This window comes from Procambarus clarkii, chromosome 81 (assembly GCF_040958095.1).
Source record: "Procambarus clarkii isolate CNS0578487 chromosome 81, FALCON_Pclarkii_2.0, whole genome shotgun sequence".
Taxonomy (NCBI): Eukaryota; Metazoa; Arthropoda; class Malacostraca; order Decapoda; family Cambaridae; genus Procambarus; species Procambarus clarkii.
Window position 1 is genome coordinate 9025472 of NC_091230.1, and position 16633 is coordinate 9042104.

General features: G+C 46.2%; 1 protein-coding gene across 1 annotated transcript; it reads right to left on the bottom strand.

Moving 5' to 3' along the window:
- Nucleotides 1-1268: 1268 nt before the first annotated feature.
- Nucleotides 1269-2156, bottom strand: LOC138358038 (uncharacterized). Its single transcript, XM_069315506.1, has one exon. It carries the CDS (start codon nt 2154-2156, stop codon nt 1269-1271), a length of 888 nt encoding a protein of 295 aa, XP_069171607.1.
- Between the last annotated feature and the right edge of the window lie 14477 nt (nt 2157-16633).

A 16633-nucleotide genomic window follows, 5' to 3' on the forward strand; every position in this document is an offset into this window, starting at 1 on the left:
TGTTGTTTACACGGAGTGTGTTGTAACCTTGTGTGGTACAGTAGTCTACCCTCGTTAAGGTAATCTTGTCGTAAGACCGGAAATGAACTGTCAGTTGAGAGACAGTAGGCTTTATCAATACTCGTCTGAATTAATAGGCTGTTGTATTCAGTAATTAATTGGGAATTACTCACCGAATGCTTGACTTTCAAGTTGATGTAATTAATTGATGTACGAGTTATTGCTGCCATTTAAGTGTCGTTGAGACACGTGTGTATTAACGTAATTTTTTAAATTCAATTAGAGTAACTTTTGTTGTTGATTGTCCTGGGAGACAAGTGTTAACGTAAGATTTTTATAAGGGGTTATCATTCTTGGATTAACCGCCTTGTTACTTTTTTTTTTTTTTTTTTTACATGCAAGCATGCAAGTATAAGGCAATAAATACAATAAAAATAACAGAAGAAACAGAATAAGCAAAACAAAAAAACACCGGCCAGAAGGACCGACAGCACAGTACAAAAACAAACATCCACAGAACACAAGAGAAAATAGTGTAAACAGGCTAGCAATACACAAAATACAATAACACATAAAACAAAACAAACATCATAACACACAGGAAAGCATAAGGAGAACAAATAAAAAAGACAAACATAAAAATACAAAATTATAAAATCATAAAATATACAAGCCAAGAAACAGAAACATTAGCCATACATGGCACAATAACAACACAAACAATAAACAAGAACACGCACAACTAACCACTTGCAGTGCAAGAAATAAAAGGAGAGGCACAAGCACAGAACACACTAGGGCAAACATCATAGCCAGAGCGGCACATATTACAACAGAAGCAAATGAACAGAGAAGAAGGAGATGATATAGCTACACGCAAAGTTTTGTTAAAACATGTAAGGAACATAATAAACAGGAACATTGAGAAAACTAAAAATAACACCGGCCTGAAGGGCTCACAAGAAATACAACGCATAGCAGAACATACCACAGGTCCCATGCATACACTAGACACACAGCAATCACACAAACTACTCAGATTGCTCATACTTTTCCGGCCACTCCGCCGCTGGGAAACCAATACAATACGCCTCCCAAAGCAACATGATGTCCGGAACAGGGTGAGCATGGGCCGTAAGAGGATCAGGCATCAAGTCTGGCACACCCTCAACAAAACACCGAGCCTGCGGAACCTAGACGGTCGAGGGGCACCACGGAACAGGCTGCACGCGGTCAACAAAGTAAAACGACAAAGGGTTTTTCTTCCTCTAATACGCTACGCAGGAGGCCAAGACGATTAGTAGGGGCTTCCCCCCACGGGGCCGGGCAACGGGCAGTGCACTTGCAGCCTCCTTGGCAGTTCCACAGGGCTCCGCGGCAACCACCGGACATGTCACCTGCAGGGGCCCCCCACGCCGAACATCCTTCTTCAGCAACAACACAAGGTCGCGGCCCGCACCAGCACCCACACCACCTACATCCGTAGGAGCGACCACCCCCCACTGCGGAGAACCTTCTGTAGAAGAAAGAACAGGAGGTGAATCATATGCACAATCGTCGTCATCAGCAGGCACATGAACGTCAGCAACCACCATCGACATAAATCGCGAAGCACCCGGATCCTCCACATCATCGCCTGAAGACCCACCAGCGTCGAAATCCTTCACATCAGCCCAAGCAGTAGAAGAACGCCGGGACCGTTTGGGCTCCGGCCGCACATCCTCAGAGCCAGAGGCTGACCCAGAACCACGGGCTTCACAAGCCGTGCGAACCGATGCCCGTCGCATGATGGCAGCAGCAGAGTCAACCGCAGGGGGAACCGGGCCGCACACAACAGGATGCTCCACAGCCCCCCCAGCACCCAGCTGAGCCGAAACACCCAGCGAAGGCGCAGGGCCAAATGCAGCAGAAGGAGACGAGGAAGACGAAGACGTCGACGACACGCAGAAACCATCTGGAAGACCCCCGGGAGCAGCTGTGACAGCGACAGGGGCAGGAAGATCAGCCGACGGCACCGAAACAGCTGGAGGAGGAGCCGCACCATCAGGAACACTGCTGGGCGACGCAGGGGGAGCCGCAGCCGCACCATCAGGAACACTGCTGGGCGACGCAGGGGGAGCCGCAGCAGCCAACGGGACGTCAACTTCCTCGCCCATGGAATCCACCCCAACAGGGAGCGGCGGGAAATCATCCTCCTGGAACAGGTTCACAGGAGCGACAGCAGCCTCCGAGCACCCGGCAGCCTGATGCCCCAACAGGCCACACCGAAAGCAGGTACGGGGTTGCCGGGCATAGTAAACCCGGACGTAGTACCCCAGAAGCCGGACCAAAAAGGGATGTCAGACCTCAGGCGCATCCCAAGGGTACGAATGTTCGTCCGCATACCCATATACCTCCCTGAGGACAGCGTGTGCACCCGCACACTTACGACCACGCCAAACTGCTGGAAATAACGCCGGAGTAGATCTTCGGGAAACTCCAAGGGCGCCCCGTGCATACTCACGTAGGTCAAGGCACCACTACGGTCTGTAATGGTCACAGAGCCAGCCCCATCCGGCAGCGACAAGGAACGCCCCTCGTAACGGCGGAGGAAAGCACGATACACCTCCTCCCCCGCCAACTTGATAATAACCCGGTGAGCAGTTACCAGCTCAATTCCGTAGACGTCGTCGACCGGGACACGGAGCATGTCACGCATGACAAGCTCAACTAAAGGATAGCCAACACGGCCCGTAAACTCCAGTCCCACGGAGTTTACTCTCAACACAGGAGGGAGAGGGACCCCCATCGCAAGTGTGCGACGTCACCACCAGCCAAGCAGCAACTGCAGGGAGGGTGGGGACACCCACACCCCCTGGCGACGAAAAACGGCAAACACCCCAAACTACCAGAGGCCGGACGACACGTCTGTACCTCACGGCAGCTCCAGGTGCACTCCAAGAGACAAGTGTTAACGTAAGATTTTATAAGGGGTTATCATTCTTGGATTAACCGCCTTGTTACTTGGTACCTCGTTGATAGCAGCGAGCGCCAGTCAAGTTTTGTGATTAGAGTATTTGTTCACCGTGAAGCCGTGACAATATTGATTGCAAGCGTGCGTCACCAGTGGGCACCACTCTGTTCAGTTAGTGTCATTGTTCAGTCAGCGACGACGGGATAAGGATACCGTGGGTCCATCAGGCTGTTGATTAGCTGTTCTTGAATGTGCCACTGGAGTGACAGTAAAGTAACGTAAATTCATTGTGTAGTAGTTTTTGTTTATTTTTGTGAATAAATTGTTTGTTAAAGAAAACGGTCGTTTACGTCAAACCTTCCAATATTACTGCCCCACATTTCATGTTCTGCAACGCTTTGCCTGCTTATGTTCATATGAAGTCTGTATCTAAAGCTCGAGTCCATTGCACAGCACCACGCTTCTATAAATAAGAAGTGAGAATCCGTCGGCTACCCTTTATTAGTTGTCAACTAGGAGGAGCCAGCGACCTAAGTGACAGGTGTTACCCGTGTGGTTTCACCAGGCGGTTTGCTCCCGCAATCCTATGAACTTAGGCTTATATGTCAGACCAATCCTGGAGGATGCGGGTCCAGCATGGAATCCATATCTAGTCTAGCATAAGACTAAACTCGAAAAGGTTCAAATATTTGCCACCAGACTAGTACCCGAACTGAGGGGTATGAACTACGAGGAGCGACTACGGGAATTAAACCTCACGTCACTGAGAGATAGAAGAGTTAGGGGAGGACATGATCACCACATACAAGATTCTCAGAGTAATTAATAGGGTAAATAATCATTCCTATGAATGTTTGCTGACGAGACCAAAATTATGAGAAGGATTAAGACATAGGAGGACAGCTTGAGGCTTCAAGAAGATGTAGACAAGCTGCAGGAATGATCGAACAAGTGGTTGTTAGAGTTTTACCCAAGCAATTGTAATGTAATGAAGATAGGTGTAGGGAGCAGGAGACCAGATGCAAAGTATCATTTGGGTGATGAAATACTTCAAGAGTCAATGAGAGTACGATCTGGGGATTGATATCATGCCAGACCTGTCCCCTGAATCCCATATCAAGAGGATAACATCGGAACATAAGAACGGTCTTTAGAGACTTGTGTAAGGAATCACTCAGAACTTTGTATACCACATATGTCAGACCAATCCTGGAGGATGCGGGTCCAGCATGGAATCCATATCTAGTCTAGCATAAGACTAAACTCGAAAAGGTTCAAATATTTGCCACCAGACTAGTACCCGAACTGAGGGGTATGAACTACGAGGAGCGACTACGGGAATTAAACCTCACGTCACTGAGAGATAGAAGAGTTAGGGGGGGACATGATCACCACATACAAGATTCTCAGAGTAATTAATAGGGTAGATAAAGGCAGATTATTTAACACCAGAGGTAGACGCACTAGGGGACACCTGTGAAAATTCAGTGCCCAAATGAGCCATAGAGACGTTAGAAAGAATTTTTTTCAGTGTCAGCGTTGCAGACAAATGGAATGCATTAAGAAGTGATGTGGTGGAGGCTGACTCCATACACAGCTTCAAATATAGATAGGATAGAGCCCAAGAGAATCAGGGACCTGTAAACCAGTTGATTGGCAGTTGAGAGGTGGGACCAAAGAGCCAGAGCTCAACCCCAGGAAGCACAACTAGTTAAGTAAAACTAGGTAAGTACACAGAACACGACCTTAGACACACAGAACATGACCATAGACACTCACAGAACACGACCATAGAACATGAACATAGAACACGGTCATACAGAACATGACCATAGACACACAGAACACAACCATAGACACACAGAATATGACCATAGACACACTGAACATGACCATAGACACACTGAACATGACCATAGACACACTGAACATGACCATAGACACAGAACATGATCATAGACACTCACAGAACATGACCATAGACACGCAGAACACGACCATAGACACATACAGAAAATGACCATAGACACGCAGAACACGACCATAGACACACACTGAACACAACCATAGACACACACAGAACACGACCATAGACACACACAGAACACGACCATAGACACATACAGAACATGACCATAGACACACAGAGAACACGACCATAGACACACACAGAACACGACCATAGACACATACAGAACACGACCATAGACACACAGAGAACACGACCATAGACACACACAGAACACGACCATAGACACACACAGAACACGACCATACACACAAGCTGAACACGACCATAGACACACACACACTACCTCATTGCCTTCAATTCCATCTACTCCATCCCAGCTTCCACTGCACCCCTCTTACACTCACCCCCAAACCCCACCCAACCCTCACCTCTTTTATGCACCTCCAGCCCACATTTAACTCCTGCACCTTGTGACCACCTAACACCTTCCCCCATCTCCCTCTTCCCCTCTTCTACCCCAAAACCCCCACCTACCCCCAATTCCCCCCTAACTAATACACCCTCTCTTCCACTCCCAGCACCCATGCTCCATTCTCCTCTCAGCCCTCTGCCCCCAATATCCCTCTCACCCCCCAACCTCTCAACCTCTATCTGACTCTCAGTCTCACTCTAGTTCTCAACCCCCCTATGCTTTTCAGACCCCTAACTTTCAGACCCATTATGCCCTTCCTACCCCCCTAGATGCCCAGACCCCACATACAGGCACTCCCAGGCACCCCCCTAGCACCCCCCCATTCACCCCCACAGCCCCCACTCGCCCCCCAGACACCCCCCAGTTCCCCCAGACCCCGGTGAAAGGGGGAACTCTGACACCCGAGTTTCCAAGAAGAGTCTCAAGGTTTGGTACACCAATGCTGATGGGGTAGCCAATAAAGCAGAAGAGATAAAAGAAAGTTAGTGAGGCAGACCCAGACATAGTGGCAATAGTGGAAACTAAAATAAATGGCATGATCTCGGATGCAATCTTTCCAGAGGGGTACCAGGTGATAAGAAAAGAAAGGACACAGAGACAGGGAGGAGGAGTGGCACTCCTAATAAAGCAGAAATGGAAGTTTGATGAGCTGGAAAATCCGGGTACCAATGAAAGCACGAGCTTCATACATGGAACTCTGACAGTGGATGCGAAGAAGATTGTAATCTTGATACTCTACAATCCCTCACCAAACAGTAGAAGGCCCAGGCAGGAGTACGAGGACAGCAACAAGACATGTATAGATGAACTGCAGAGGGCAGCAACTATAGCACATAGAATGAGAGCGAAGCTGCTGGTCATGGGGGACCTAAATCACGGGAGAGATAGATTGGGAAACGAGGAACCCCCATGGCGGGGAGGAGACCTGGGGAGCGAAGCTGGTAGACGTTATTGACAGGAATTTCCTAACACAGCATGTGAAGGAAGATACTAGGGAAAGAGGAGGGGATACGCCCAGCCTATTAGATCTCATTTTCACCCAGAATGTAGAAGATATCGAGCAGTTGGAACATGAAATACCACTAGGAGCCAGTGACCATTGTGTCCTAGTCTTTGACTACATGATGGAGCTTAAAATTGTGACCAAAGGACAAGAGGTCCGGGAAAGGAGATTTGATTACAGAAAAGGGGACTACAGAAGGATAAGGGACTACCTGGGAGAAGTGCAGTGGGAGGAAGAACTTAGAGGAAAAACAGTGCAAGGTATGATGAACCAGGTCATATTGAAATGAAAGGAGGCTGAAGAGAGATTTATTCTAATAATAAAGGAAAAAAGCAGGAGGGAATATAATAACCCATGGTTTAATAGACAGTGTCAGGAAGCAAAGGCGAGAAGCAGGAGGGAGTGGAGGAAGTACAGAAGACAAAGGACAGAGGACAACAGGATTAGATGTAACAGAGCTAGGAATGATTACATTAACATAAGACGAGTGTCGGAAAGAAATTATGAGAATGATATTGCAGTCAAAGCGAAAAAGCAACCTAAACTACTACATAGCCATATAAGAAGGAAGATGTCGGTAAATGACCAAGTGACAAGACTGAGGAAAACAGAAGGGGCATATACAGAAAGCGACAAGGAAATCTGCGAGGTACTGAATGCAAAATTCCATGGAGTGTTCACAACCGAGCCTGAGCAGCTCCCAGTGTTAGAAGCGATTACCCTAGATGTAAGACTATCAGATATAGAGGTGACAGCAGAGGAGGTAATGAAACAGTTGACAACACTGGATGCAAATAAAGCTGTTGGAACAGACAAAGTATCACCGTGGATACTTAAAGAGGCAGCGCAGGCTCTCAGCGTGCCTCTGGCAATGATCTTTAATGAGTAACTTATGTCAGGAGAATTGCCCAGTTGCTGGAAGGAGGCAAATGTCGTACCGATTTTCAAGAAAGGTGATAGGGAGGAGGCACTTAACTACAGACCCGTATCACTGACAAGCATCCCCTGCAAAATACTTGAAAGAATAATTAGGCTAAGACTTGTTGAGCACCTGGAGAGCATTGGGTTTGTAAACAAGCACCAACATGGGTTCTGGACAGGGAAATCATGCCTAACAAACCTTTTAGAATTCTATGATAAAGTAACAAGGATAAGGCCGGACAGAGAAGGCCGGGCAGATTGCATATTTCTTGACTGCCAAAAAGCCTTTGATACAGTACTGCACATGAGACTGCTATACAAACATGAGAGGCAGGCAGGAGTAAGCGGAAAGGCCCTAGTATGAGTGAAGAACTACCTAACAGGAAGGAGCCAGAGGGTAATGGTAAGGGCGAGAAGTCGGACTGGCGAACAGTAACAAGTGGAGTACCTCAAGGATCGGTGCTGGGACCAATCCTCTTTCTAATTTACGTAAATGATATGTTTACAGGAGTGGAATCATACATGTCAATGTTTGCGGATAACGCAAAATTAATGAGAAGAGTTGTGACTGACGAGGATTGTAGGATCCTCCAAGAGGACTTAAACAGGTTGCAGAGATGGTCATGGAAATGGCTACTGGAGTTTAACACCAGTAAATGTAAAGTTATGGAAATGGGATCAGTTGATAGGAGACCAAAGAGACAGTACACAATGAAGGGGAACAGCTACCTGCAACGATTCGAGAAAGAGACCTGGGTGTGGATGTGACACCTAATCTAACTCCTGAGGCACATATAAATAGGATAACGACAGCAGCGTACTCTACACTGGCGAAAATTAGAACTTCATTCAGAAACCTAAATGAGGAGGCTTTTAGGGCGCTTTACACTGCCTACGTGAGACCCGTCTTAGAGTATGCCGCGCCATCATGGAGCCCCCACCTGAAGAAACACATAAAGAAACTGGAGAAGGTCCAGAGGTTTGCGACGAGGCTTGTCCCAGAGTTACGAGGGATGGGATATGAAGAGCGTCTGCAGGAACTGAACCTTACGACACTAGAGAAAAGAAGGGAGAGAGGAGATATGATAGGGACATATAAAATACTCAGAGGAATTGACAAAGTGGAAATAGATGAAATGTTCACACGTAATAATAACAGAACGAGGGAACATGGGTGGAAACTGGAAACTCAGATGAGTCACAGCGATGTTAGGAAGTTTACTTTTAGCGTGAGAGTAGTGGAAAAATGGAATGCACTTGGGGAACAGGTTGTGGAAGCAAATACTATTCATACTTTTAAAACTAGGTATAATAGGGAAATGGGACAGGAGTCATTGCTGTAAACAACCGATTGCTGGAAAGGCGGGATCCAAGAGTCAATGCTCGATCCTGCAAGCACAAATAGGTGAGTACAAATAGGTGAGTACACAGAACACGACCATAGACACAAATACCGAACATGACCAAATACACACACATAATACGGCCATAGACACACACAGAACACGACCATAGACACACACAGAACACGACCAAATACACACACATAATACGGCCATGGACACACACAGAACTCGACCAAAGACACACAGAACGCGACTATAGACACACAGAACATGACCATAGACACACACAGAACACGACCATAGACACACTGAACACAACCATAGACACACACTGAACACGACCATAGACACACACAGAACACGACCATAGACACATACAGAACACGACCATAGACACACAGAGAACACGACCATAGACACACACAGAACACGACCATAGACACACACAGAACACGACCATACACACACACAGAATACGGCCATAGACACACACAGATCACGACTATAGACACACACAGAACGCGACCATAGACACACACAGAATACGGCCATAGACACACACAGAATACGGCCATAGACACACAGAATACGACCATAGACACACACTGAACACGACCATAGACACACAGAATACGACCATAGACACACTGAACACGACCATAGACACACAGAATACGACCATAGACACACACTGAACACGACCAAATACACACACACAGAATACGGCCATAGACACACACAGATCACGACTGAAGACACACACAGAACACGACCATAGACACACACAGAATACGGCCATAGACACACTCAGAACACGACCATAGACAAAGAGAATACGACCATACACACACACATAATACGGCTATATACACACACAGAATACGGCCATAGACACACACAGAACATGACCATAGACACACACAGAATGCAACCATAGACACACACAGAACACGACCATAGACACACAGAATACGGCCATAGACACACACAGATCACGACTATACACACACACATAATACGGCTATATACACACACATAATACGGCCATAGACACACACAGAACACGACCATAGACACACACATAATACGGCCATAGACACACACAGAACACGACCATAGACACACACATAATACGGCCATAGACACACACAGAATACCGCCATAGACACACACAGAACACGACCATAGACACACACACAGAATACGACCATAGACACACACTCTGTGTGTGAGACAGAGTTACTAACCTGTGAGGTGGTTGGTAGCTTCTTGTTCTGTTTTGTGTATATTTGTATGATGCACTTTTGGGTAGTTGAACAGGTGCGTATGTTCTCGAGTTGTTTAATTAAGCAAGAAGGAGAAAGTTGGGCAGACTGCATCTTCGTGGACTGTCGGAAAGCCTTTGACACAGTACCCCATAAGAGGCTGGTGCATAAGTTGGAGAAATAGGCAAGAGTAACTGGTAGGGTGCTCCATTGGATAAGTGAGTACCTAAGCATTAGGAAGCAGAGAGGTACTGTGAGGGGTGAGATCTCAGATGGGCGTAAAGTCACAAGCGGAGTCCCACAGGGGATATTAGAGATATTAGAAAAAATATTTTAGTGTCAGAGTGGTTTACAAATGGAATGCATTATGCAGTGATGTGGGTGGAGGCTGACTCCATACACTGTTTAAAGTATAGATATGATACAGCCCAACAGGCTCAGGAACCTGTACACCAGTTGATTGACAGTTGAGAGGCGGGACCAAAGAGCCAGAGCTCAACCCCCGGAAGCACAAATAGGCGAGTACAGGGTTCTGTACTCGTGCCTATCCTATTTCTGATATACCTAAATTATCTTCCAGTGGGAATAGACTCATCCCTCTCAATGTTTACTGATGATGCCAAAATTATGAGAAGGATTCAGACAGAGGACAGAATGAGGTTTCAAGAAGACCTGGACAAATTGAACGAATGGCCCAACAAATGGTTGATAGAGTTTAACCGGAGCAAATGTAATGCAATGAAAACAGGTTTAGGGAGCAGGAGGCCATATTCAAGGTATCATTTGGGTAAGATTAAATTCTTCTAGAATCAAGGAGAGAGAAAGACCTGGGAGTTTATATTACACCAGACCTGTCACCCGAAGCCCACGTCAAGAGGATAACACCAGCTGCATATGCCAGGTTGGCCAACATAAGAACGGCAATTAGAAGTTTGTGTAAGGAGTCATTTAGAACGTCGTTGTATACCACGAATATCAGACCAATCCTGGACTATGCAGGTCCAGCATGGAGTCAAACCCTAGTCATGCATAAAACCGAATTGGAGAAGGTTTAGAGGCACACCAGACTAGTGCCCGAATTGAGGGACATGAGCTGTTAGGTGTAACTACTGAAATTAAACCTCTCGACGCTGGAAGACAGAAGAGTTAGAGGGAACATGATCACCACATACATGACTCTCAAGGGAATTGATAGGGCAGACAAAGACAGTTTATTTAACACACGGAGCACATGCACTAGGGGACTCTGAGTGAGAAACTGAGTCATAAAGACATTAGAAATATTTTTTAGTGTCAGAGTAGTTAATAAATGGAATGCATTAGGAAGTGATGTGGTGGAGTCAGACTCCATACAGAGTTTTAAGTGTAAATATAATAGAGCCGAATAGGTTCAGGAACTTGTACACCTGTTCATTGGTTGTTGAGAGGCGGGACCAAAGAGTCGAAGCTCAACCCCCGCAAGCACAACTAGGCAAGTACAACTAAATGGGTATACTGAATATGATCAAAGACACACACAGAGCACGACTATAGATGTAACACTGTAAGGTGTTTGGTTTAGTTGTATTTAAAATACATAGAGATATATGAGTCAGACAAGGATTTGAGAAGGCGCCAGTTTATCGGCCGGAGACTCACACCTCTAACCGTTAATGACCTCAAGTGACCTGAGGTCAGATCATGCAAATTTCACCTTGCTTCTGCTAATCTTATAATTGGAGCCTAGTAGCCTTCAAACATGCCGACGTTTAAGGAGTGGCTTGGTAGATTGCCTGAGGCTATCTACTTGTGGGCAGAGTTAGCTACTAGGTTCCCCAATATATACTCGGAGAGCTATCGATTCGGGAGGATAAGACAGAGAAGAACAGCAGCCAGCAGAGGAGAGAAGACGGCTTAGCAGGGAGGCTGTCGGCCGGCAGGGCGGGACAGTCTCTGTCAACTACAGACCTCCCCCCCCCTCTCAATCCAGCTATTGGCAGACACTTGGTGAGTTGAGCATTAAGGTGACATGGTCGTGTTTACATATGTTGTGTGATGATCAGGGGCAGTCAAGTTGTAGGGTTCTCAAGTTCTTGGATGATGACTCACTTTGCATATTTAACTGGAACATTTAAATTGAATTGCTACATTATGATACTTCATGTAAAATATAATTATGACTTTATTATTTAAATTATGTTTAACTTTGTTCCCTAGAGCTTTGAGTTGAGGTGAGAAAGCCTCTGTGGTTACTGGTTTTATGATATTAATGAGTACATGTTTGGAGTTGATACATGGTAATAACATCTTTTGAGAATATTGTGATACAGACAAGTTCCATTCCTTGTCTTGTATGTAATGATCATGAATGGATGGTGGCAGCATTTCGTCTTCTACTATCTACTCTTCTACTTCTACTATCTACTCTTCTACTATCTACTCTTCTACTTCTACCTATCTATTCCTCTCCCTCCACCCCTCTCCGAACTTTCCCTTTCAGCTAATGACCCTCCTCGCTCCTCCCACCTCTCTACCTCTCTCACCCCAAACCCTCACTAATTACTTCACTAGTCTTCTCTTTTCTTTCGTGTCACTTATAAGTTTATGGCAGTGAAATGTATTCCAGAGTTCTCTCTAGAGTTTCGGGTAGCTGATCCAGTTACGGCGCCTTGTAGTCTTAGCACCTAGGTAGTCAAATACCTAGGTTACAAGGTGTTGAATGAGAGAGGTTGCCTTAGGAACTCTGGGAGTGCTCTAGAATAGTTAGCTAACTGGGGACGGGATAACGGACTAGAGAGAGCTGTTTCCCCCGGCCTCGTTAGTTAACTGGGGGGGTGGAATAATGGACAAGATAGAGCTATTTCCCCCCCCCCCCCATTACAATGTTGGCAGCGGTGTTGAAGAATGTGTATGGTTGTGTTCATTTAACATTGTTCAGTCCCACGTGTCCTTTTGCCGCTCAGGCGCTATAAGGGAGATCTTGACAGGTGTTTAATATTCGCGAGTTAGCGAGTTTTTTCAGGTTAGGAGATAGTGATTCTCTGGCGTTGTGTTTTAGTGATTTTGTGAGTTTTGTGAAGTTCAGGGAATGTTCACCAGAACTTGCGTGTGTAGTGATTTATGTTAGTGATAAGATTTGGTGATTTGGGAACTTAGCGGTTGGTGGTAGTGGAGGTCAGCTGAGTGTGACAAGTGACCTCGCATGTCCCAGGGGGGACACCCAGCCTCCGCTGGTTGCCAGGTCAGTTGGGGAGTGGCAGGTGTAGTTCTTAAGTAGTTTTAAGTGGTGGTTCGGCTCAGATTATTGCGATCGACTGTTTTACTCCATTTGAACGCAATAACCCGAGGTGTACTGGTATTGTACAGCATACTAGGGGGAGGTTTAGTATGTCAGTAGACTTCACGTTGGGGACGCTCGACGTTAGATAGTCTGGTCACAGGGGTGGCAAAAGTTTGGAGTTGTTGACCCGCGGAGAAGCGAGGGAAACACTCTGGGTCACGTAGGTGGCTGTAGGTTAAGGGTGGGAGTAACGGCTATTTAAGTACGTAAGATTAGGAATGGTATAGTTAAGTTAGGCTAGTGTTTTGTCTATTAGTATTGATATTTGTTTTGTGGAGATTCATTTAGTGACAAATTAAAAGTAGTGACGACCTTATTCTCTCCTCTCTAACTTTACTCTGTTACTGTTTTATGTTCCACCAAGTCAATTTCATTCAGTGTTAATTGGATTATTAAAATTTGAGTGTAGTCGTTGCCAGGAGGAGAGCGTTATAATCGGACTGTGTGAACCCTATACAAACTACAGGGTCACACAACAAGTTAGAACACGGGTATTGTTGCCTTTCTGTTCATTCCCAGGTCAGAGCCAGAGGAGAGACGCACATACAGAAGAGGGAGACGGCTGCCTTATACCACACTCATGGCAGCTCCTCACTACCACCACGACGACCAGCCCACTACCTGGAGGTCATGGCTCCACCACCACCACCACCACCACCACCCCGGGGGACCCCCAAGATGCAGCCCTCTCGGTCGGTCAACATTGGTCTACCCAGTGGACCCTAGGACGGACGGACGGACCCCAGTGAACCCCAAGACAGACGGACCCCCAGTGGACCCCAGGTCGTTCTGAAGACGACCCCAGACGACCCATTAAAGATGGAAGAGGAACAACAACGACTCCAGTCTGTCCCACCAACATCGGTCTACCCAGGATGGACCCCAGGACGGACGGACCCCAATGGACCCCAGGTCGCTTGTCAAAGACCCATGGGAGGAGGAAGAGAGAAGAAAGAAGAGAGAAGAAAGAAGAAGCAGATAAGACCAAGCTGAGTGAGACACGATGCCTAGTGTCCCTTGCTGGTGTCAGCATCATTGCATGGAGCGTAATTGCAAGACAGGATCGTTTGCCTTAACTGGCCGCCCCTCCTGCAAGCATGTTGCTCTGTTGAGTGATTCCTCCTGTGTCGTGCGGACTTGATGTGGCTGTCAGAAGTGGCTCTCTGAAGGAGGCGTGCTGGAGCAACAGGGAGGAGAAGAGTAGGATGGGATTTCTGCGTTGGCAACTATTTGAGGTCTCGAAACTTGTAGTCCCTATAGCTGTGAAAAACCCCAATATACGTCTCTCATGGTGACTGACGTATGGCCAATTACAGATCAGCTGGGACAACCGAATTCCATTGTCCTGTACGCAGTTCAAGTAGTAACGGCTTCCTGGTTGACCAAGGGTTGTTGTGCGTTAACGACGGAGAAGCGACGGAGGCAGTTGTGTTGAAGAAATGTGGTACAGGATTATCTACAAGACCAAGCAGTGACGTCGCCCAGCCAGAGACAATGGACGTCTGTCTATATATTTCATTTTTTAGAGTAGGATGATGTATATTTGTTTAGCTAGGATGTATTTTTTTTTCGTTAATAAAGTTGTCGCACACAGCTAGCTTGCTTTAGCAGTGTTTCAAAAACTTTATTTTCGGGGAGATGGGGAGATGTAACACTGTAAGGTGTTTGGTTTAGTTGTATTTAAAATACATAGAGATATATGAGTCAGACAAGGATTTGAGAAGGCGCCAGTTTGTCGGCCGGAGACTCACACCTCTAACCGTTAATGACCTCAAGTGACCTGAGGTCAGATCATGCGAATTTCACCTTGCTTCTGCTAATCTTGTAATTGGAGCCTGGTAGCCTTCAAACATGCCAACGTTTAAGGAGTGGCTTGGTAGATTGCCTGAGGCTATTTACTTGTGGGCGGAGTTAGCTACTAGGTTCCCCAATATATACTCAGAGAGCTATCGATTCGGGAGGATAAGACAGAGAAGAACAGCAGCCAGCAGAGGAGAGAAGACGGCCTAGCAGGGAGGCTGTCGGCCGGCAGGGCGGGACAGTCTCTGTCAACTACAGACACCCCCCCTCTCATTCCAGCTATAGGCAAACACTTGGTGAGTTGAGCATTAAGGTGACTTGGTCGTGTTTACATATGTTGTGTGATGATCAGGGGCAGTCAAGTTGTAGGGTTCTCAAGTTCTTGGATGATGACTCACTTTGCATATTAAACTGGAACATTTTAATTGAATTGCTACATTATGATACTTCATGTGAAATATAATTATGACTGTATTATTTAAATTGTGTTTAACTTTGTTCCCTAGAGCTTTGAGTTGAGGTGAGAAAGCCTCTGTGGATACTGGTTTCATGATATTAATGAGTACATGTTTGGAGTTGATACATGGTAATAACATCTTTTGAGAATAATGTGATACAGACAAGTTCCATTCCTTGTCTTGTATGTAATGATCATGAATGGATGGTGGCAGCATTTCGTCTTCTACTATCTACTCTTCTACTTCTACCTATCTATTCCTCTCCCTCCACCCCTCTCCGAGCTTTCCCTTTCAGCTAATGACCCTCCTCGCTCCTCCCACCTCTCTACCTCTCTCACCCCAAACCCTCACTAATTACTTCACTAGTCTTCTCTTTTCTTTCGTGTCTCTTATACGTTTATGGCAGTGAAATGTATTCTAGAGTTCTCTCTAGAGTTTCGGGTAGCTGATCCAGTTACGGCGCCTTGTAGTCTTAGCACCTAGGTAGTCAAATACCTAGGTTACAAGGTGTTGAACGAGAGAGGTTGCCTTAGGAACTCTGGGAGTGCTCTAGAATAATTAGCTAACTGGGGACGGGATAACGATCTAGAGAGAGCTGTTTCCCCCGGCCTCGTTAGTTAACTGGGGGGGTGGAATAATGGACAAGATAGTGCTATTTCCCCCACCCCCCGTTACATAGACACACACTGAATACGACCATATACACACACAGAATACAACTTTAGACACATGTTGTAATCCACAAGTTAGTTTGAATTATTAGCTAGAGGATCATTACTACAACACTTAACGAATGATGATTGGAAGTACATGTTAAGTAGACAGACTATGGATCACATATCTAAGAAAGGTCAATGGATTAAGACCGAAGCTGTTTAGCCAAATTAATAATTCCTGGAAAGAGGAATTATTCTTCGTCAGGTTTCTAGGAACAAGATTACCGCTCTAGGGATAAGGTTAATCGGATTATACCTTCCTTGAGAGGTGGGGTGAAATGGTTGAGGTAGATGGCTGACTGGAGTCAGTCTGATTGTGGGAGTTGAACTGAGAAGTCCTCTGGATCTTCATTTGTGGCAGCAGCGAAGTGTAGCAGACAGCTATGCGAGAGCCTGATGTGATCTTAG